The sequence below is a fragment of the Lepidochelys olivacea genome (assembly GCF_965140295.1).
Source record: "Lepidochelys olivacea isolate rLepOli2 genome assembly, chromosome: 7".
Lineage (NCBI taxonomy): Eukaryota > Metazoa > Chordata > Testudines > Cheloniidae > Lepidochelys > Lepidochelys olivacea.
Window position 1 is genome coordinate 81404459 of NC_140417.1, and position 17813 is coordinate 81422271.

Below are 17813 nucleotides of genomic sequence, written 5' to 3' on the forward strand. Positions count from 1 at the left end.
AACATTGTGTGCCCGCAAACAACAGAGTCACTTTGAAACAAAAGTTTGCACTTGAAACGAGACTCCAGAGTTTGCGATAAATGCAGAGTTAGTACACTACAGTGAGTTACGCTGTGTATATGAAAGCATTTTCAAAGTGGATTAATGTGAAAAGTTGCCATTAAAGCAATCTTGTAGACAAGTCCTAAGTCACCCTAACCTCTTCCTTTCAGAGTGTAAGGGTATATTCTCCATCATTCTCAATCTTTCATCGACTGTTGACATCAGCTACCTACTTCTTGAGTCTAGCACTGGGCAAAATGTTTTTGTTGAAAAACTCTTTGTAAAAAAAAAAAATTGGCTTTAAAATCCAAATGGAAATTTTTTAAATTTTAAAATTCTCCAAGTTTGTGGATGAAATACCAGAAAATCAAAAAAGGTTTGTTAAAAAATGTTGGCTTTCCTGTTTCAAAAAATCTGAAAGAGTTAGTGAAAAATTTTCAAATACTGGATATTTTTGGGGAAGAGGATTCAATTTTCTACTGAAAAACTGGAATAAATTGTGCAAAATTTTTGGCCAGCTCATCTTGACACGACTTGGACTGCTAGATCTCTGTCCTTTCCTGAGTCATCATCTGTCTTGCTATGTGATCCCTCAGCATTATATTCATTATTTCCTCCCCTATTTTGGTACTCCCCAGGGCTTTTCCCTTGTTGGCCTCTTTCCCACTTATCATATTATCTGCTTCTCTAACCTTCAAGTACCTTTATATGAATACTCTTCTCCTCTGACCTCTCCCATTTAGTCCATGTGCACAATTTCTTATCTCTCTCTGATAGCTCCTCCTAAATATGGTGCCATTTTCTTTCCCAATAAACACAGCAAAAACAACCCAGCATTTCTTTCCTCTCCCCTCCCCCCACCCAGCTTCCACCATTGCTACCCTGTGGAGGAGCTGCATCAATGCTAGCCCAAAGTTGAAGAACGGCTAAAAATTCTCAGAATTGTCAGTGACTATTTCTTTTAAAAAAAATTTCTTTACAGCTATACATGTTATTGGTAATAAACACTAATGAGAGTTCTACTTCTGTTGGCATCTTCTCTTTGAAATTAACTGTAATCCCAAAAGTTTATATTTTGGTAGTTGTAATGTTCTGTTAAAAACTCATCTCTGAATCCATAAGGACATTATCCTCAAATGGAGCTTCTTACATACAGCAAATCAGATAAAATATTTTTTGCCAAAGTTACCATATTAGCCAATGGCTACCTCATGAAGGAAGAGACATCAAGGACAGGAACTGCATCCACAACATTTACTAAATTTAACAAATGGAAATCAATGATATCTAGCATCAGAACAAAACAGAATTTTCAACTCCAAGATAGCTGTATGTTAACACTGAAACTATGAGAGCTGGAGATCTACCAAAACATCAGACAGAAAACCAGAAACCTTCATAAATAAGTGCCTACAAAAGATTCTAGGCATTGGTTGGAAAACCTTCATCACCAACAAAGAGAGCCAAGAAATAATCAACCAGCAGCTCATTGCCAGAATCAGAAGGAAGCCCTGGGGCATGTATTTTGGATGCCAACACAGACTCCCATATGAAGCTTCAAGTGGAAACAAACTGATGCGAGCAAATGAGGGTGCCCAAGAGAAACCTTAAGAACCACCCTTACCATGGGGAGCAGAGCAGTCGATCTCTACACCTTAAAGCGGATGGAAGCAGCAGCAGCAAAGAGGAAACTAATTTCTGCCCAGTGCACCAACATTGGCCCAGGAAAGATGTAACATCAAATTAAGTTACCAAACTTGAGATACATCATACCAAACAAAACTGTGCATGAATTGTAGTGTTAGAATCAGCTACCCATCAGAATTCGCTATCTTGCTCAAGCAATCTGAAGTCCCTACCCTGGCATTTTTAGATCCTGTTTTGCAACCAGAGAAAGCTTGCAGCCAGCGTGGAGAAGATCATGCATTACAATTAATCCACCCAGTGTAGCTATGCACATTGAACCCAAAACACTATCAATCACTGGGGCCTTGTCCAGAAAACGTTTAGCCCACACCCCACACATGTAACCCATATGCTTATACTGCAGTTGTGTTTTGTTTTGTTCTTTCATAAGTCCAAAGAAAGGGACAGAAGAATTGGGGAGGAGAAATTGATTTCGGTTAGGATGCTGTGGCCCAGATCCTCAAAGGTCTTTAGGCTCCTACCTTCTATGGAAGTTCCTGGGGTGGGAGGCGCGGGTTATGGGTAGCTAAAGTAAACTGGGGGGAGGGGGGAGGGAAGAGGTAGCTCATTCGAACGGAGGAATAGCCCATCCCTCAGAATAAGCTACCCCAGGAGAAAGTTGGGAGTAGCTACTTCGACAGGGAAGCAAAGACTGATATGCCGAGTCCAGCCAGCAATTTATTATTTAAAGGTGAGTTTTGCCAGAGGGAAAGTACGTAGAAATTGCTCTTCCTGCCCCCAAACAACGCGGTTCTCAACCGTAGTAACTTTCCCCAGCTGTCATGTGCCCGACAGACAGCAAGCACCCCGTGCTGCTTCCTTCCCTCCAGGGCAGCCAGCTCCCTGTGGACCCCGTCCCCACCCCGGACGCCTCAGCCCCCCGTCCCCGCACACGCCGCGACCTGCCGCGGGAAGCCCTCCCTCGCCCTGCCCGGGTTGGCTGCCGGGGCTGAGCGCCTCCAGCCCCTCCCGCGGGCTGGCCGGGAATGTCAGCGCGGTGAGCGCTGGGCAGCTGCCGGACTCTGACCTTGCACCGGAGAAGGCACCATGGCGTCCCGGCTGCTGCTCCGCGTCCTCCGGCGCGCCCTGCCCGGCGGCGGGCGGACCGCGGCCCCCGCCAGAGCCATGAGCGTCGGGGGTGCGTACAGGGGGGGGCCTGTGAGGGCTGGGAGGGGGATGGGGGACAGGTGCATGGGGGCGTGTGGGGGCTGGGAGGGGGATGGGGGACAGGTGCATGGGGGCGTGTGGGGGCTGGGAGGGGGATGGGGGACAGGTGCATGGGGGCGTGTGGGGGCTGTAGGGGACAGGCGGGACAGGTGCATGGGGGCATGTGAGGGCTGGTAGGGGGCAGGCGGGACAGGTGCATGGGGGTGTGTGAGGGCTGTAGGGGACAGGCGGGACAGGTGCATGGGGGCGTGTGAGGGCTGGTAGGGGGCAGGCGGGACAGGTGCATGGGGGCGTGTGAGGGCTGGTAGGGGGCAGGCGGGACAGGTGCATGGGGGCCTGTGAGGGCTGGTAGGGGCCGGGGGGATAGGTGCGTGGGGGCCTGTGAGGGCTGGCAGGGGCCGGGGGGATAGGTGCGTGGGGGCCTGTGAGGGCTGGCAGGGGCCGGGGGGATAGGTGCGTGGGGGCCTGTGAGGGCTGGCAGGGGCCGGGGGGATAGGTGCGTGGGGGCCTGTGAGGGCTGGCAGGGGCCGGGGGGATAGGTGCGTGGGGGCCTGTGAGGGCTGGCAGGGGCCGGGGGGATAGGTGCGTGGGGGCCTGTGAGGGCTGGCAGGGGCCGGGGGGATAGGTGCACGGGGGCCTGTGAGGGCTGGCAGGGGCCGGGGGGATAGGTGCACGGGGGCCTGTGAGGGCTGGCAGGGGACGGGGGGATAGGTGCATGGGGGTCTCTGAGGGCTGGGGGGATAGGTGCATGGGGGTCTGTGAGGGCTGGAAGGGGCGGGGGATAGGTGCATGGGGGCCTGTGAGGCTGGTAGGGGACAGGCAGGACAGGTGCATGGGGGCCTATGAGGGCTGGAAGGGGGCGGGGGAAATAGGTGCATGGGAGTGTGTGAGGGCTGGTAGGGGGCGGGGGGATAGGTGCACGGGGGCCTGTGAGGGCTGGAAATGGGCGGGGGGATATGTGCATGGGGGCCTGTGAGGGTTGGTACGGTGGGCAATATAAGTGCATAGGGGCATGTGAGGGCTGGTAGGGGTTATAGGAGTGGGCCAGGCAGAATGAGGGCAGGGGAGTGATGGCTGGGAATGAGGAGTGAGTGCGGGTGACCAAGAGATTAGAAGCTGGGGGCAAGGGATAAGGTGTCAGCCCCTTAGGGGTGTGTAGAGGGTGAACAATCTTGGCAAAAGAGAAATTCCTCCACCGCAGTTCTAGCCAATTAGTCTGTGGTGCTGAATCTAAGTTGGAACTGAAATAAATCTTTTATCCAGTGCTTTAGGGATGTGACTTTATGTTTATTTGCCATTCAGCCAAGCCACAGGAGCCCTGAAAGCCCTTCATTCACACACAAGTGACATTGAGCTCAATGGTGCCTCGTGGCGGAGTCAGAGCTCATTGTGGTGCCATCAAAGGAGAAAGGTTCAAATCCAGTTACTGATTTATAAACTGTCACACAGACGATTTAAGCTGGAAAATGGGCTAAAACTATAAAGCAAACAAAACAAATCAAAACAAAAACCAACAGACATGCTCTCTGGGGACATGTCTTCATTTGGGATTTTGCACTGATGTAGTTGGGGCAAAAATCCTTAATGTAGACAAACCTTAATTAAATTAGGAGACAGAGTGAAAATGGAAATATATCAGTGGAATTTTCTGACTTTTAGGACTCTTTGATGCACATAGGAAGCCAAATTGTTGATACTGCACCAATGTGATGGAAGAACAAGAATCCTGCTTAAACTTTGTGTATGTGGCTGCTTTTACTAATGATTAACAAACAGGGGTAGGATGCTTTCAACAAGAGGCCCTTTACTCTGGAACTCTCTCTTGGTCCAACAAAGACTAAAGCTCCAATCCTGCAAGCTGCTCCCTTAGGTGTGCCCTTAGGCTTGTCTTGAGTCACACTAACTACACACAGTGTAAAATTAATTTTTGATGGGACTACACACAGGTGCAGGAGTCTGCCTGCATAAATCAGCTTGTAGATCTGGAAGCCTTAGTTGTTGACCTCTAAAGTGCTGTGCAAGATTCATCTATTCATATGGGATTTTCACAGGGGGATATTGGGAGGAATTTAAAGGTTTGGAATTTTTCTAGAGGGCAGAGGGAGAAGGTGAGTGTTTTAGTGACCAATTTGTAACTGTGTTGTTTTCAGTTTTTGTAAAAGAACAATACTTCAGTGTAGGAGGATAGTTCATTAGCGGATGGTGTGGAATGTATATGTATAAATTGGTGGATGACACCAAACTGGAAGGGATTTCAAGCACTTTGGAGAACAGTATTAGATTTCAAAATGATCTTAATAAATTGGAAAACTGGTCTGAAATTAATATGATAAATTCAATACAGACAAGTGCAGCATACTGCTCTTAGGAGAAAAAAATCAAATGCACAAATACAAAATGGGAACTAATTGGATCAGCAGCAGTACTGCAGAAAAGGATCTGGGGGTTATAATGGATTACAAATTGAACATGAGTCAACAATACAATACTGTTGTGAAAAAGTCAAATGTCATTCTGGGCTGCATTGACAGGTGGGTTATATGTAAAACACAGTAGGTAATGGTTCTACTGTACTGAGCACTGGTGAGAGACCTCAGCTAGATTACTCTTGTCCAGTTTTGGGTGCCACTCTTTACAAAAGATGTGGATAAATTGGAGTGTCCAGAGAAAAGCAACACAAATTATTAGAGGATTAGAAAACATGACCTATGAAGTATAGTTGAAAGAATTGGGCATGTTTAATGTAAAGAGAAGGCTGAAGAAGGAAAAAGGAAATAACTCTTTATAACAGCCCTTAATGTATTTGAAGATGACAACGATCAGTTGTTCTCCATGTCCACAATGAGGTAATCAGCTTAATTTGCAGCAAGCAAGATTTAGGTTAGATATTAGGAAAAACTTTCTAACTATAAGGATAGTTAAGCACTAGAACAGGGAGGTTTTTAAGAAGACATTAGACAAGCATCTGTCAAGAATGGCCTAGGTATACTTAATTCTGCCTCTACCTAGGAAGATGAATCTTGAAGTCACTTTCAGCCCTATCCTTCTGTAATTGTATGATTGACCAGCTGTGGTGGTGGTTTCTATTAGATGTGCAGTTGTCCACTAGGGATGAGACTGGTGCTACCTTAAATGTTAACTTTTGGACACTATCAGCCAAGGCTGAAACTTCCATTTTTCGTCACCTGTTCTAATGAAAAAGTAAGTGTCTGAACTGGTGCATGGTCTCATTTGTGGAAGCAGTCATTGTGAGGAGATTCTATATGGCAAAGGCTGTAGCCTGGACTGCCCTGATTTGATCACTTTGAACTATCCCTTTGTTATACCAGAAGAGGCCCCAGGCAATGTGAAAAGAACCAATGTCCAAAGAACAGTCAGATGGAGTGGTTGTAAATAGTACAATATCTAACATCTAATGTGGGGGCCAGATTATCCCAAATCTACCTCTGACAGGGTTCTCATACTACTGATCACTACTGGAGATAGGTTTCAGAGTCCAATTTGCAAATGAATTCCAATTCAACAGTCTCTCGCTGGAGTCTGGTTTTGAAGTTTTTTTGTTGTAATATTGCAACTTTCATGTTTGTAATCGTGTGACCAGAGAGATTGAAATGTTCTCCGACTGGTTTATGAATGTTATAAATTGGAATTCATTTGCAAACTGGATACAATTAACTTAGGCTTGAATAGAGACTGGGAGTGGCTAAGTCATTATGCAAGGTAACCTATTTCCCCTTGTTTTTTCCTACCCCGCCCCCCCCGACGTTCTTGTTAAACTCTGGATTTCTGCTGGAAATGGCCCAACTTGATTACAATACACATTGTAAGGAGAGTGATCACTTTAGATAAGCTATTACCAGCAGGAGAGTGGGGTGGGGGGAGGTATTTTTTCATGCTTTGTGTGTATAAAAAGATCTTCTACACTTTCCACAGTATGCATCCGATGAAGTGAGCTGTAGCTCACGAAAGCTTATGCTCAAATAAATTGGTTAGTCTCTAAGGTGCCACAAGTACTGGAGACAGGATACAGGACTAGATGGACCTCTGTCTGATCCGTATGGTAATTCCTATGTAATGTCTTATTTCAATCAAAAATGCTTTGCAACTAAAAAATTGAATGGACATTTATTTATGGTGCTGTCCAGGACATGGGTTTAATGGTTTGCTTCAATCATTAGCTGAATCTGAATTTTAGATAAATATATAGAATACTTTTGTATTTTATTCCTATTTAGGTATTCCCAGTGATGAGGAACAGTCAACTGGACTTGAACGGAAAACTCTAGAGGCTATGAAAAAAGGACAGGTAAGTTTAATATTGAATAATTAATATTCAGACAAAATAAAAAGCATCACGTTAGAGCTAAGGTTGTAAATATATCAGTAACTTGAAGGAGGGAAATGCAGAATAGAATATGTTAATTAAAAACAAACCAAAGTCTGTAAGGCAAGATATTCAAAGTTAAGAATACACTAACTCACACCCTGTAAGTATGAAAACATTTGGGAAATGCAGAAGTAAGGTCCCTTAAACCTTAACTTTGCATTCTTACCTCCTTACAAGGAGGCTGTGAAGCATAATTAAATATACATTTGAGATTCTTGTATGAAAAGTTCAATACAACTACAAAGTACCATTTTCTGTTGAGGAGAGCCTAAGGCCCTGATTCTGCAACTGGATCCCTTTGGGCCACCACACATCCACATGGAGGACTCTGTGTTGGTCAATGATCCACACATGCAGCTCCAGTTGCAGGATTGGGACCTAAGTGAACTATCTGGCTGTGATGTGCTACGTTGGATTAGATATGAGACTAGGTGTTACACCTGTGTTTCAAACCGAGATTGATCACTGACTCATTATGTTGCCTTGGACAATTTCCTTAACTCTCACTATGTCTGTTTTATGGTCTGTAATATTTGCCTCTCACAGGGATGTTTGAGGCAACATCAATGTTTTAAAGCACTTCCTGGATCCCAATAGGATGAAGGTTGTTTTATAGAAAATAAGAATTTATAAAGCCACTGTGTGTGGCAGAGTAGCAAATAAAACTTAGAAGTTCCTTGCTCCTACCCCTCCATGCAATTCACTGGACCACATTGCCTCTCCATTATTTCCTCTGTATTTCTGTAAAGGTCTCCTTCTCTCCCACAAGGCCTAACTGACTTAATTTTTCAGTGATTCTTAGAGTCCTTTAGGAAGTTTGCATCTAGTTAGTGGACATAGTAAGACTTGTAAAGAATGCACAAACTGTTTTTAAGACCTGCACCGGTGCAGAGCATGACTGGGCCCTAAATAATAAGCCTCACCCTTCACACTATTTGAAGACGGACCAACAGAACAAGACAAACCGAGTTTCTAGAGTAAGCTGGTTTTAATGTGTGATGAGCCAAAACACCCTCACAGAAGTAAAAGTTACAAAACTGTTTACAAAAAGGAGAAAATTCTTTTGAAAACTCTCTCAAATATTTTTTCATTTCTCTCAGGTTTCTCAGAATATTTCTATTTTAGCATAATATTGCACATGAAAGTTCAGGCAGATTAGCCTTTATTGGATGTCAGGAGGGGGAATCAAAATAATCATGTATTGGAGTACTGCGTTCAACCCTGACTAGGGAGAGACTAATGTGCCTTCATGAAAAGGCACTATAAATAGCACATAGCAACCCTGTGCTTTAGGCAGCTAGTATGCTGTCATGATTTCAGCACGTATTTTTAGTGGCACAAAAGCTGCCACTAATTGTTGATACTCTAAACTGATTCTTGCAGGTGAACTGACACCCTGTACAATAACTTTGGCAGATTAACTCTCTCCCACTTGACAAATCGGTATCTAACCCAATAAGATTTGACATTCCTCATCTTCCCTTCTGTTAGTTTCATGTACCTGTATGCTGGTATTCTAAAGATGATCTATCTGTGTTCGGCTGACAGAACAGCAGCAATTTAATTACCTTTATTTTATATATGTGACACAATCTTTGATACTACTGGTTAACAATGTTCTTGGTCTAGTAACTAAGATCCAGGTTTTGTTCTTCTCTCAAGGATCCATATAGCATACTCAAACCCAAGGGATATGCAGGAACTAGAGAGGATCCTCATATTGTTCCATCCATCAACAAGAAGAGGCTAGTAGGCTGTATCTGTATGTATCAGAACAACCTGGTGTATGTTTTTAGTTCACATACTATCTAAAGCTATAAAACATGAATTGTATTATAGTAGGTTTTTGTTTTAATACATCTACATTAATACTTCCAAAAAGTTCTCTCAAAATTGATCCTCTCTTTTCTCTATAGGTATACAGTCATATCTGTCTATTTTAGTGACAAAAATACATTTTCATTTTTTCATGCTTTTGCTAACATGGTAGAGTGAATATAGCTAAGAGTGGGCTGGCTTCTATTCTTTCTTGTGTATCAAAGAAGTTCTGATTTCGGGATTGGTTAACACCTTTGCAATCATCTTGAAGGAAAGAGGGTCATACAAGTACCACTGAGCACACCATCTAAAAACAGTACGGGTTGTGTGTAAGATAAGGCATAATTTGGACTTTAGAATGTATGTATCATTGCCAGGGAGAAATCATGTTGAGTTAGTGGTTTGGAGCATATTTACTTAGAAGTTGAGAGATGACAACCTGAAATGTCATTTTTAGTTATAAAAGAGCACTTATTTGGGGCTAGTTATCCATAAGGAGAATCAAAGCACTGGCATTAACAACCAGTGTGTTTTAGACATTAAACTGAGTTGAGGCTGGAAAACCAGTAAGTGAAGAGTAGCATTCACTGCAAATAATATGGGGGCGGCAGTTGCAATATGATACTAGCAAAGGAATTGCCATAGTTAAGGGAAGTTGCTCGCTTGGCTTGGAACTTCATAGCTGCTGTAGTGCATATGCAGGGATGAAGATGTCTACCACTACCAGACACAAACCAGTAAGGGTATATTGTAATGATCAGCTTACAAAGAAATTAGTATAATTAGTGTCTGAGGCATGACTGAATGAAAATCAAGATACCCTATTCTATTTCCATTAGTTATAAAAATGGTCCCACTTTGAATAGTGGTTAGGATCTCAAAAATGATAGAAATCATGGTGGTTGTTACTGAACAGTATCTGCTTTTAAGGAATCAGTAAAAGTAAGACAACAGAAGTATCATGAGACCATTCTAGGGCTACAACTGCACTATTTGAGTTCTCTGGTGCCAGCCCCGTGCAAGATTGAGCATTTTAAGGTGTATGTAAGTTTTCCCAAAAGCTCACCCCCCCCCACCCCCCGGGAGAGTGATCATCATGCACTTATTCAGCCACAAGTAAGCCTTCATGTTCATCGCTTGTTGTTTCACCCCCCCCCACAATATCCAATACATGGCACATTAAAATATAGACTAACAGTGATGGAAATTGCCACTAACATCAGAAAAGGAACTATGAGACAGAGATGCTCATTTTCTATGTTGATTCAATTATTGAACCCTTCACTGAAACTTTAGGATGCCCACTAGGTTAAGAATTCTAGCCCACAGGGCACTGTAGAATGCACAATGCTTTCATTGCACATGTGACAAAAGACTTGAATCTGACAAATCAAAAGAGGCATGAACATTTAATTTTGCTTTTCTTTTCTCACACCAGGTGAGGAGGACAACTCTGCTGTCATTTGGTTCTGGTTGCATGCAGGAGAAAGCCAGCGTTGCCCATCATGTGGTGCTCACTACAAGCTCGTCCATCATGATGTCCCACATTGAAAATCTGTGTTAAACTGACCCAAAGTGGATTTCACTTTGTCTAAACTGCACAATATGATGTGCACTTAAATCTGCATGCAAAATATTTACTACCTTCATATTTGGTTTCTATTGGATTTCATTTAAAAACGCCAATCTTGTTTTACCCTCGGTTAATTAAAACTAAATGCACAACATTGTAGAAGTGTGTGTCATAGGTTATCATCCTTCATAAAACAGAGGATAAATCAGAGTAGGAAGAAGTGTTCTAACAGTACTGGTTAATAAATGTGGGCTGGTTTTCTTTCTCCCCTTTCCAATAAATTTCTAGTCTTATGACTAAAGCCCTACCAAATTCATAGCCATGAAAAACACATCATGGACTATGAAAAATCTGGTCTCCCCTGTGAAATCTGGTCTGGTGTACTTTTTACCCTATACTATATCTGCTCAGCTCTGAAGGCAGCAAAGTAAGGGTGGCAATACCACAACCCCCCCTACAATAGCCTTGTTACCCCGTGTTGGGTCAGGCTCCCCACTTTGAGAAATGCTGAGTCTTAAGGACTTTGTGTTTATGTTGTTTTTAAAATACATATTCATGGCTTGTTACAACACCATGAAATTTAACCTTTAAATATCTGAAACCTTGCAATTCAAGTTTTTAAAAGTGCTACAATTGTGAAATTTACAAAAATGGACTGAATTTGGTAGGGCCCTACTTATGACTTCATTTTTGTTGGTTTCTTGACTCTCACATGGTGGGAGTATGCCTGCCAACAGTAGTATGTGAAGAAAGTTAGAGGTCACACCTGAGCTATAAGCATGTACATGTATTACAATCATATACTACCAGGAGATGGTTATAGCCTTAATTACATTTGCCCTGTGTTGTGCTGAATTATGTCAATACAACAGCCACAGCCAGAATGGTCTCAATATTCTAACTAGTCTTTTGCTTAATGAAGTTACATTCTGATTAAAGAAATATGCATGATATGTGCATCCATACATATGAACACGTACATGAAGCAACAAACTGTTTCACTCAAGTATTTTATTTTAGCTTTGTTTTCACTGCATTTTAAAAATCTAAAAAAAAATAAATATTTGTTTCACAGCTGAAAGTCACATATGTATCAATAAGACCGAAGTATGCTGGAACTTAACCAGTCCAGGAAAGTCAAATCTGAAAACGTGCCATTAAGCACAGTCATCTCAGAGTACTTATATTAAAATTCAAAAGAAGTTCCAAAAAGGGTTAAAAGGGTATTTCAAATGCATTTTAGCTGGAAGAAGGTGACCATAAACTACACACTCAACATTTAAAAATAAAATATTTGAACTCTTGATAGCAACTGTCTTACTCCTCCTTTGTTTTTAACCTATGATTGCGGAGGTTGGATTCCCAATGCTAAATTAATCCCTCATAATTTTATCAAATTATACCATCAGTAATAAGATTAAATTACCTATTGAGTCTTCTCATCCATCTTAACAGAAGCCAAATTTGCAGTTTTGCACCAGCACAAATAAGTGATTGCACCACAGAAATTGGACTGTACATCATAAAGGGCAGCGTCATTTCAACCATCATTGTTTTCATTAAGTTTTCAAAAAGAAACAAACCAAAAAAACACCCCACCACTGGAAAAATACATCTCCAGAATCACACTTCTTTTGTTAAAAGCCATAGAATAAGCTCAAGTTTAATTACACGCAATAGAAACCATACTGCTATCAGAACTGAAACTATTCTATTACAAAGCTTTATTTACAAAATGAAAAATAATCAAAGGGGACTATCATAATAGGAAAAAGTGTTTTCACCTCTGTGATTGAAAAAAATTAAGCAAGTCTTTCATGCACTCATACGCTAAATTGTTTTTATAACATGTGAAATGCTGAAATTCACCTTAGTGAAACTTGAGTCTCATTCACAGTCTCATTTTTATTTTAAGATGACAAAAACATGGTTCTATACAAGCTGTGTATTAACAGTTCATTTTTGTAAGGACTTTTTGGCTCCATGAATATTCATATCACTGAACATTTTGTAAATAACCAGTTGTTACATTGTCAACTTGTCCACTGAATTTACCACCACAAGAAAGACAGAATGAATTAGTTTAATGCTCCCACATTAAACAACTACAATATCTCATTTCTAAAGTTATACTAAACTGAAGCCTTCATTGTGATCTATTGCCTGGATCAGCTTAGATTTTAGGGTTTCTTTGTCTGTGTATTTTGGAAGATCAAGAAGATTGAAGCAAGTGTGAGATACTGGAAGATACCCTTCTCCACCTCCTGTTGGCTGGATGACTAGTTTAAGACACTTCATTCCAAGAATAGGAATACGATCACTGCCTGTTAAAAACACTGCCAAGAAAAACAGAAGAATGAAAGCTGGAGAAAGAGTAGCTACTCTGTTTCATAATGATAGTTTCATGCAATATTACACTTCTAAATCAGTATTTTCATTTTTCAATTCTTTTATTACATGGCTAGCTTTTTACATTAAGCATGATTTTTAATTAAAAATAGTAAATGAATGCTGCTTTGTACATATAAACTCTGATTAATGTACGTCTTATTCTGTTTATATTGTCAAATGTGTGTCAAATAGAACAAAGTCCCTCTTATGCCAAGGTTTACTTATTTAGAGAGCAGTGAGTACACATCATTTTTGTGGACACTATCATATTTGCAGGTAACTAAGTAACCAGGTACTAATCTGTTCAATATCAATTACATGGGTCTGCCCTGGATTTGAAATGACTGCATGAGCCATTACCAACAACTCTGTTTCTGACTAAGGGAATTTCGTACACAATTGTCCTCCTTTTATATGTTCCTGCAGCCCAGCATCTCCCACAATTCTGCTATGCCTGGGCTATTCCACTCCTGTGCACTTCCAGCGGTGGTTTAAAGCTGCAGCACAGCCCTTGCTGCCCACACTCCCTTTTCTCCAGCTTGCTGCCAGATTGGCTGCCTCTGCAGAAGCAGTCAATCACAGTTCTCTTTGCTCCTGGCCTTTCCTTTGTCTCTATTTTTGGGTAGTAGTGAGCAGCATTCTTTGTTTTCTACTCCTCAGTCCGGGTAGTCAGCAATTCAGTGGCTGAGCTCCTCTGCCCACTTTCAGGAATGGCACAGTAGCCACACAAGCACACGGATAAGCCCAAATAAGGCTGCCTTACAGATAGAGCACTAAGACTGCATGGAGGGTGAATTATGCCCTCGCTTCTCAGCCAGCTGATTCTACCACCATGACACAGCGCTTTGAGTTGGACAGACATGTTAGGACCCATTTGCCCCACAAAAAGCTGCAACTCCACTACAGAAAAGCCTGACAGAGGGAGATTGAGCAGAACTTGGAGAGGCTCTAAGGTTGAGGAAAATTTCATTCAGCAAGGGGCTGAGTCCTGGAGCAATTCAAGACCACAAGGATAAGTTCGTAGGAGGGCACCAAGTTCACCACAAAGTCCTGAAATTGGTTCCAAATGATCTGGGGAAAGAAGCAGGGCTCATAATCAGTACCCCTCCCCCCCCGATCCTCCTTGCAGTGAGTCCCCATCCCCCAGCCCGGGAAAGTGGGAATTTACAGGCGAGGACTTCAAGGGCGAAATTTTACAGAGGGTTCAGGCCCTGTACAAGGCTTGCCATGTGGCCACACCAGTAAAGTGTATGAATCTTTTTTAAATGAAATCCAAAAAGAACAAAAAGGGTAAGAAAAAGCCCAAAAGATGTTAGTCCAATTCAGACTCATACTTTACCGAGGAAGGAAAGCCACCAGACTGATTCTGAGCAGAACAGACAAAATGCAGCATAGACTTTTTCCCCGAGGACTCTGAAACGAAGTGCATAAAGGTTGTATCAACTATGCACATCCAAACTGAGCAGTCCCTTGAGGACAAGCCACAGAGCACATGACTTCCTGCTAAATCCTCTCCAGAGGCAGCAATTCTGCACCATTCTTTGAGAGGGTAATCAGGGAGAAGTGGGAAGGCTCCTGAAACGGGCAAGCACGTTAACAGGCACACACTCAGATTCTACAAGCTCCAGAAGCCAAAATGTCATAACTGATGTGCTTAAGGTCAATGCTGCAGTAGCATCTCTAGCTTATATAATTATTCCATCCAAAGGATACTTCTTTCCCAAGGAGCCAATGGATAAGGTGAAAGTTACTCACAGAAGGGACTTTGATGCTTCCTCACCAACTTTCAGAGTATTTCTGACAGCCAATTGGTTTCCTTAAGTTACAATGTCATGGGGCTGGGAGAATAACATGAGGGGGAAAGGAGTGCAGGAGAGCTGGCTGTATTTTAAAGAATCCTCATTGAGGTTACAGGGACAAACCATCCCGATGTGTAGAAAGAATAGTAAATATGGCAGGCGACCAGCTTGGCTTAACAGTGAAATCCTTGCTGATCTTAAACACAAAAAAGAAGCTTACAAGAAGTGAAAGATTGGACAAATGACCAGGGAAGAATATAAAAATATTGCTCGGGCATGCAGGAGTGAAATCAGGAAGGCCAAATCACACCTGGAGTTGCAGCTAGTGAGAGATGTTAAGAGTAACAAGAAGGGTTTCTTCAGGTATGTTAGCAACAAGAAGAAAGTCAAGGAAAGTGTGGGCCCCTTACTGAATGAGGCAGGCAACCTAGTGACAGAGGATGTGGAAAAAGCTAATGTACTCAATGCTTTTTTTGCCTCTGTCTTCACAAACCAGGTCAGCTCCCATACTACTGCATGGGGCAGCACAGCATGGGGAGGAGGTGACCAGCCCTCTGTGGAGAAAGAAGTGGTTCGGGACGATTTAGAAAAGCTGGACGAGCACAAGTCCATGGGGCCGCTGCATCCGAGAGTGCAAAAGGAGTTGGCAGATGTGATTGCAGAGCCATTGGCCATTATCTTTGAAAACTCATGGCGATCGGGTGAAGTCCCGGATGACTGGAAAAAGGCTAATGTAGTGCCCATCTTTAAAAAAGGGAAGGAGGAGGATCCTGGGAACTACAGGCCAGTCAGCCTCACCTCAGTCCCTGGAAAAAATCATCAATTCTGAATCAATTCTGAAGCACTTAGAGGAGAGGAAAGTGATCAGGAAGAGTCAGCATGGATTCACCAAGGGCAAGTCATGCCTGACTAATCTAAATGCCTTCTACGACGAGATAACTGGCTCTGTGGATGAGGGGAAAGCGGTGGACGTGTTGTTCCTTGACTTTAGCAAATCTTTTGACATGGTCTCCCACAGTATTCTTGTCAGCAAGTTAAAGAAGTATGGGCTGGATGAATGGACGATAAGGTGGATAGAAAGTTGACTAGATTGTCAGGCTCAACGGGTAGTGATCAATGGCTCCATGTCTAGTTGGCAGCCGGTATCAAGTGGAGTGCCCCAAGGGTTGGTCCTCGGGCCGGTTTTGTTCAATATCTTCATTAATGATCTGGAGGATGGTGTGGATTGCACCCTCAGCAAGTTTGCAGATGACACGAAACTGGGAGGAGAGGTAGATACGCTGGAGGGTAGGGAGAGGATACAGAGGGCCCTAGACAAATTAGAGGATTGGGCCAAAAGAAATCTGATGAGGTTCAACAAGGACAAATGCAGAGTCCTGCACTTAGGACGGAAGAATCCCATGCACTGCTACAGACTAGGGACCAAATGGCTCGGCAGCAGTTCTGCAGAAAAGGACCTAGGGGTTACAGTGGACGAGAAGCTGGATATGAGTCAGTGTGCCCTTGTTGCCAAGAAGGCCAATGGCATTTTGGGATTATATGTAGGGGCATTGCCAGCAGATCGAGGGACGTGATCATTCCCCTCTATTCGACATTGGTGAGGCCTCATCTGGAGTACTGTGTCCAGTTTTGGGCCCCACACTACAAGAAGGATGTGGAAAAATTGGAAAGAGTCCAGCGGAGGGCAACAAAAATGATTAGGGGACTGGAACACATGACTTATGAGGAGAGGCTGAGGGAACTGGGATTGTTTAGTCTGCGGAAGAGAAGAATGAGGGGGGATTTGATAGCTGCTTTCAACTACCTGAAAGGGGGTTCCAAAGAGGGTGGATCTAGACTGTTCTCAGTGGTAGCTGATGATGGAACAAGGAGTAATGGTCTCAAGTTGCAGTGGGGGAGGTTTAGGTTGGATATTAGGAAAAACTTTTTCACTAGGAGGGTGGTGAAATACTGGAATGCGTTACCTAGGGCGGTGGTGGAATCTCCTTCCTTAGAAGTTTTTAAGGTCAGGCTTGACAAAGCCCTGGCTGGGACGATTTAGTTGGGGATTGGTCCTGCTTTGAGCAGGGGGTTGGACTAGATGACCTCCTGAAGTCCCTTCCAACCCTGATATTCTATGATTCTATTCTATGATTCTATGACCTGAAAGCCCTTTAAGATCAGAAACCAAACTTACTAAGTCTATACTTAAGAAAATCTCTTAAGCAACAGCATTAATGGCAGATGCGTTATTGGATACTATGAGGTTTTCTGCCAGGATCGTGGCATCTAGCTCCACTGCCAGGAGACACACATGGCTTTGTCTCTTGAAAGTAGACACTTCAAACATTTCCCGGGCTCTTCTACATTCACAATATCTCTCTTCTTCAGAGAAAAACTGGACAAGACAGTGACTGAAAATGTGACTAAAACCGAATAGTCCTTCCCTACTCAACTTAGTATTCCAAGAAGGGACTCCAAACCACTACAAACCCCAGATACGCTCCTTTTATCCATCTTCCTCATGGAGGTTTCAGAGAAAACTAGATACAGATACGTCAAGGGAAAACCTTGGAACCAAGGAACAAGAGGAAAATCTAGAGGAGCTCCTGCAACCTTCAAAAGCCCTTTACGACAACAAGCAAATGTGCCTCCACCCAGACCTGAGCAGCAGGATTTTCCATTTTCCAGATAAATGGTTTGTTTTAATCAAAGAAAGGTAAGTGTGTTCCAGGAATACCCTCTTGAGCAAAGGGCTCCACCCCATCCCTTCTTCATCCAACCTCCCGCAACCCTGCAAAAGTGCAAGCTGGTCCAGAACAAGATCTCCCAACTTCTGGCCATACAGCAATAGGAGGAGTTTCCACAGGAGAGCATTGATTAGGGTTTTACTCCACCTTCGTCATTGCTCAGAAGTACACATTAGAGGAGTCAAGGCCATCCTCAACTTCAAAAGGCTCAACAAACAAAT

The 17813-nt window shown here is 43.0% G+C and overlaps 2 protein-coding genes across 6 annotated transcripts in view; one reads left to right on the top strand and one right to left on the bottom strand.

Moving 5' to 3' along the window:
* Positions 1 to 2370: 2370 nt before the first annotated feature.
* LOC311524292 (cytochrome c oxidase subunit 5B, mitochondrial-like) lies at positions 2371 to 10827 on the top strand. Of its 2 annotated transcripts, none has more exons than XM_084635240.1 (4): positions 2371 to 2419; positions 7131 to 7201; positions 8945 to 9044; positions 10539 to 10827. In XM_084635240.1, exons 1-4 carry the CDS (start codon positions 2386 to 2388, stop codon positions 10649 to 10651), a joined length of 318 nt encoding a protein of 105 aa, XP_084491366.1. In that variant the 5' UTR covers positions 2371 to 2385; the 3' UTR covers positions 10652 to 10827. The 2 variants fall into 2 exon arrangements, with proteins under 2 accessions (XP_084491366.1, XP_084491365.1); XM_084635239.1 differs by lacking the exon at positions 2371 to 2419 and adding an exon at positions 2710 to 2866.
* Positions 10828 to 12116: 1289 nt separating this feature from the next.
* The window catches only part of HERC4 (HECT and RLD domain containing E3 ubiquitin protein ligase 4), a 74481-nt gene continuing 68784 nt past the window's right edge, over positions 12117 to 17813 (bottom strand). For all 4 annotated transcript variants that reach the window (XM_084635235.1, XM_084635237.1, XM_084635236.1 and 1 more), the window contains one exon: positions 12117 to 13009. In XM_084635235.1, coding sequence (XP_084491361.1) covers positions 12801 to 13009 — 209 coding nt within the window. In that variant the 3' untranslated portion in view covers positions 12117 to 12800. The remainder of the gene's footprint in view (positions 13010 to 17813) is intronic.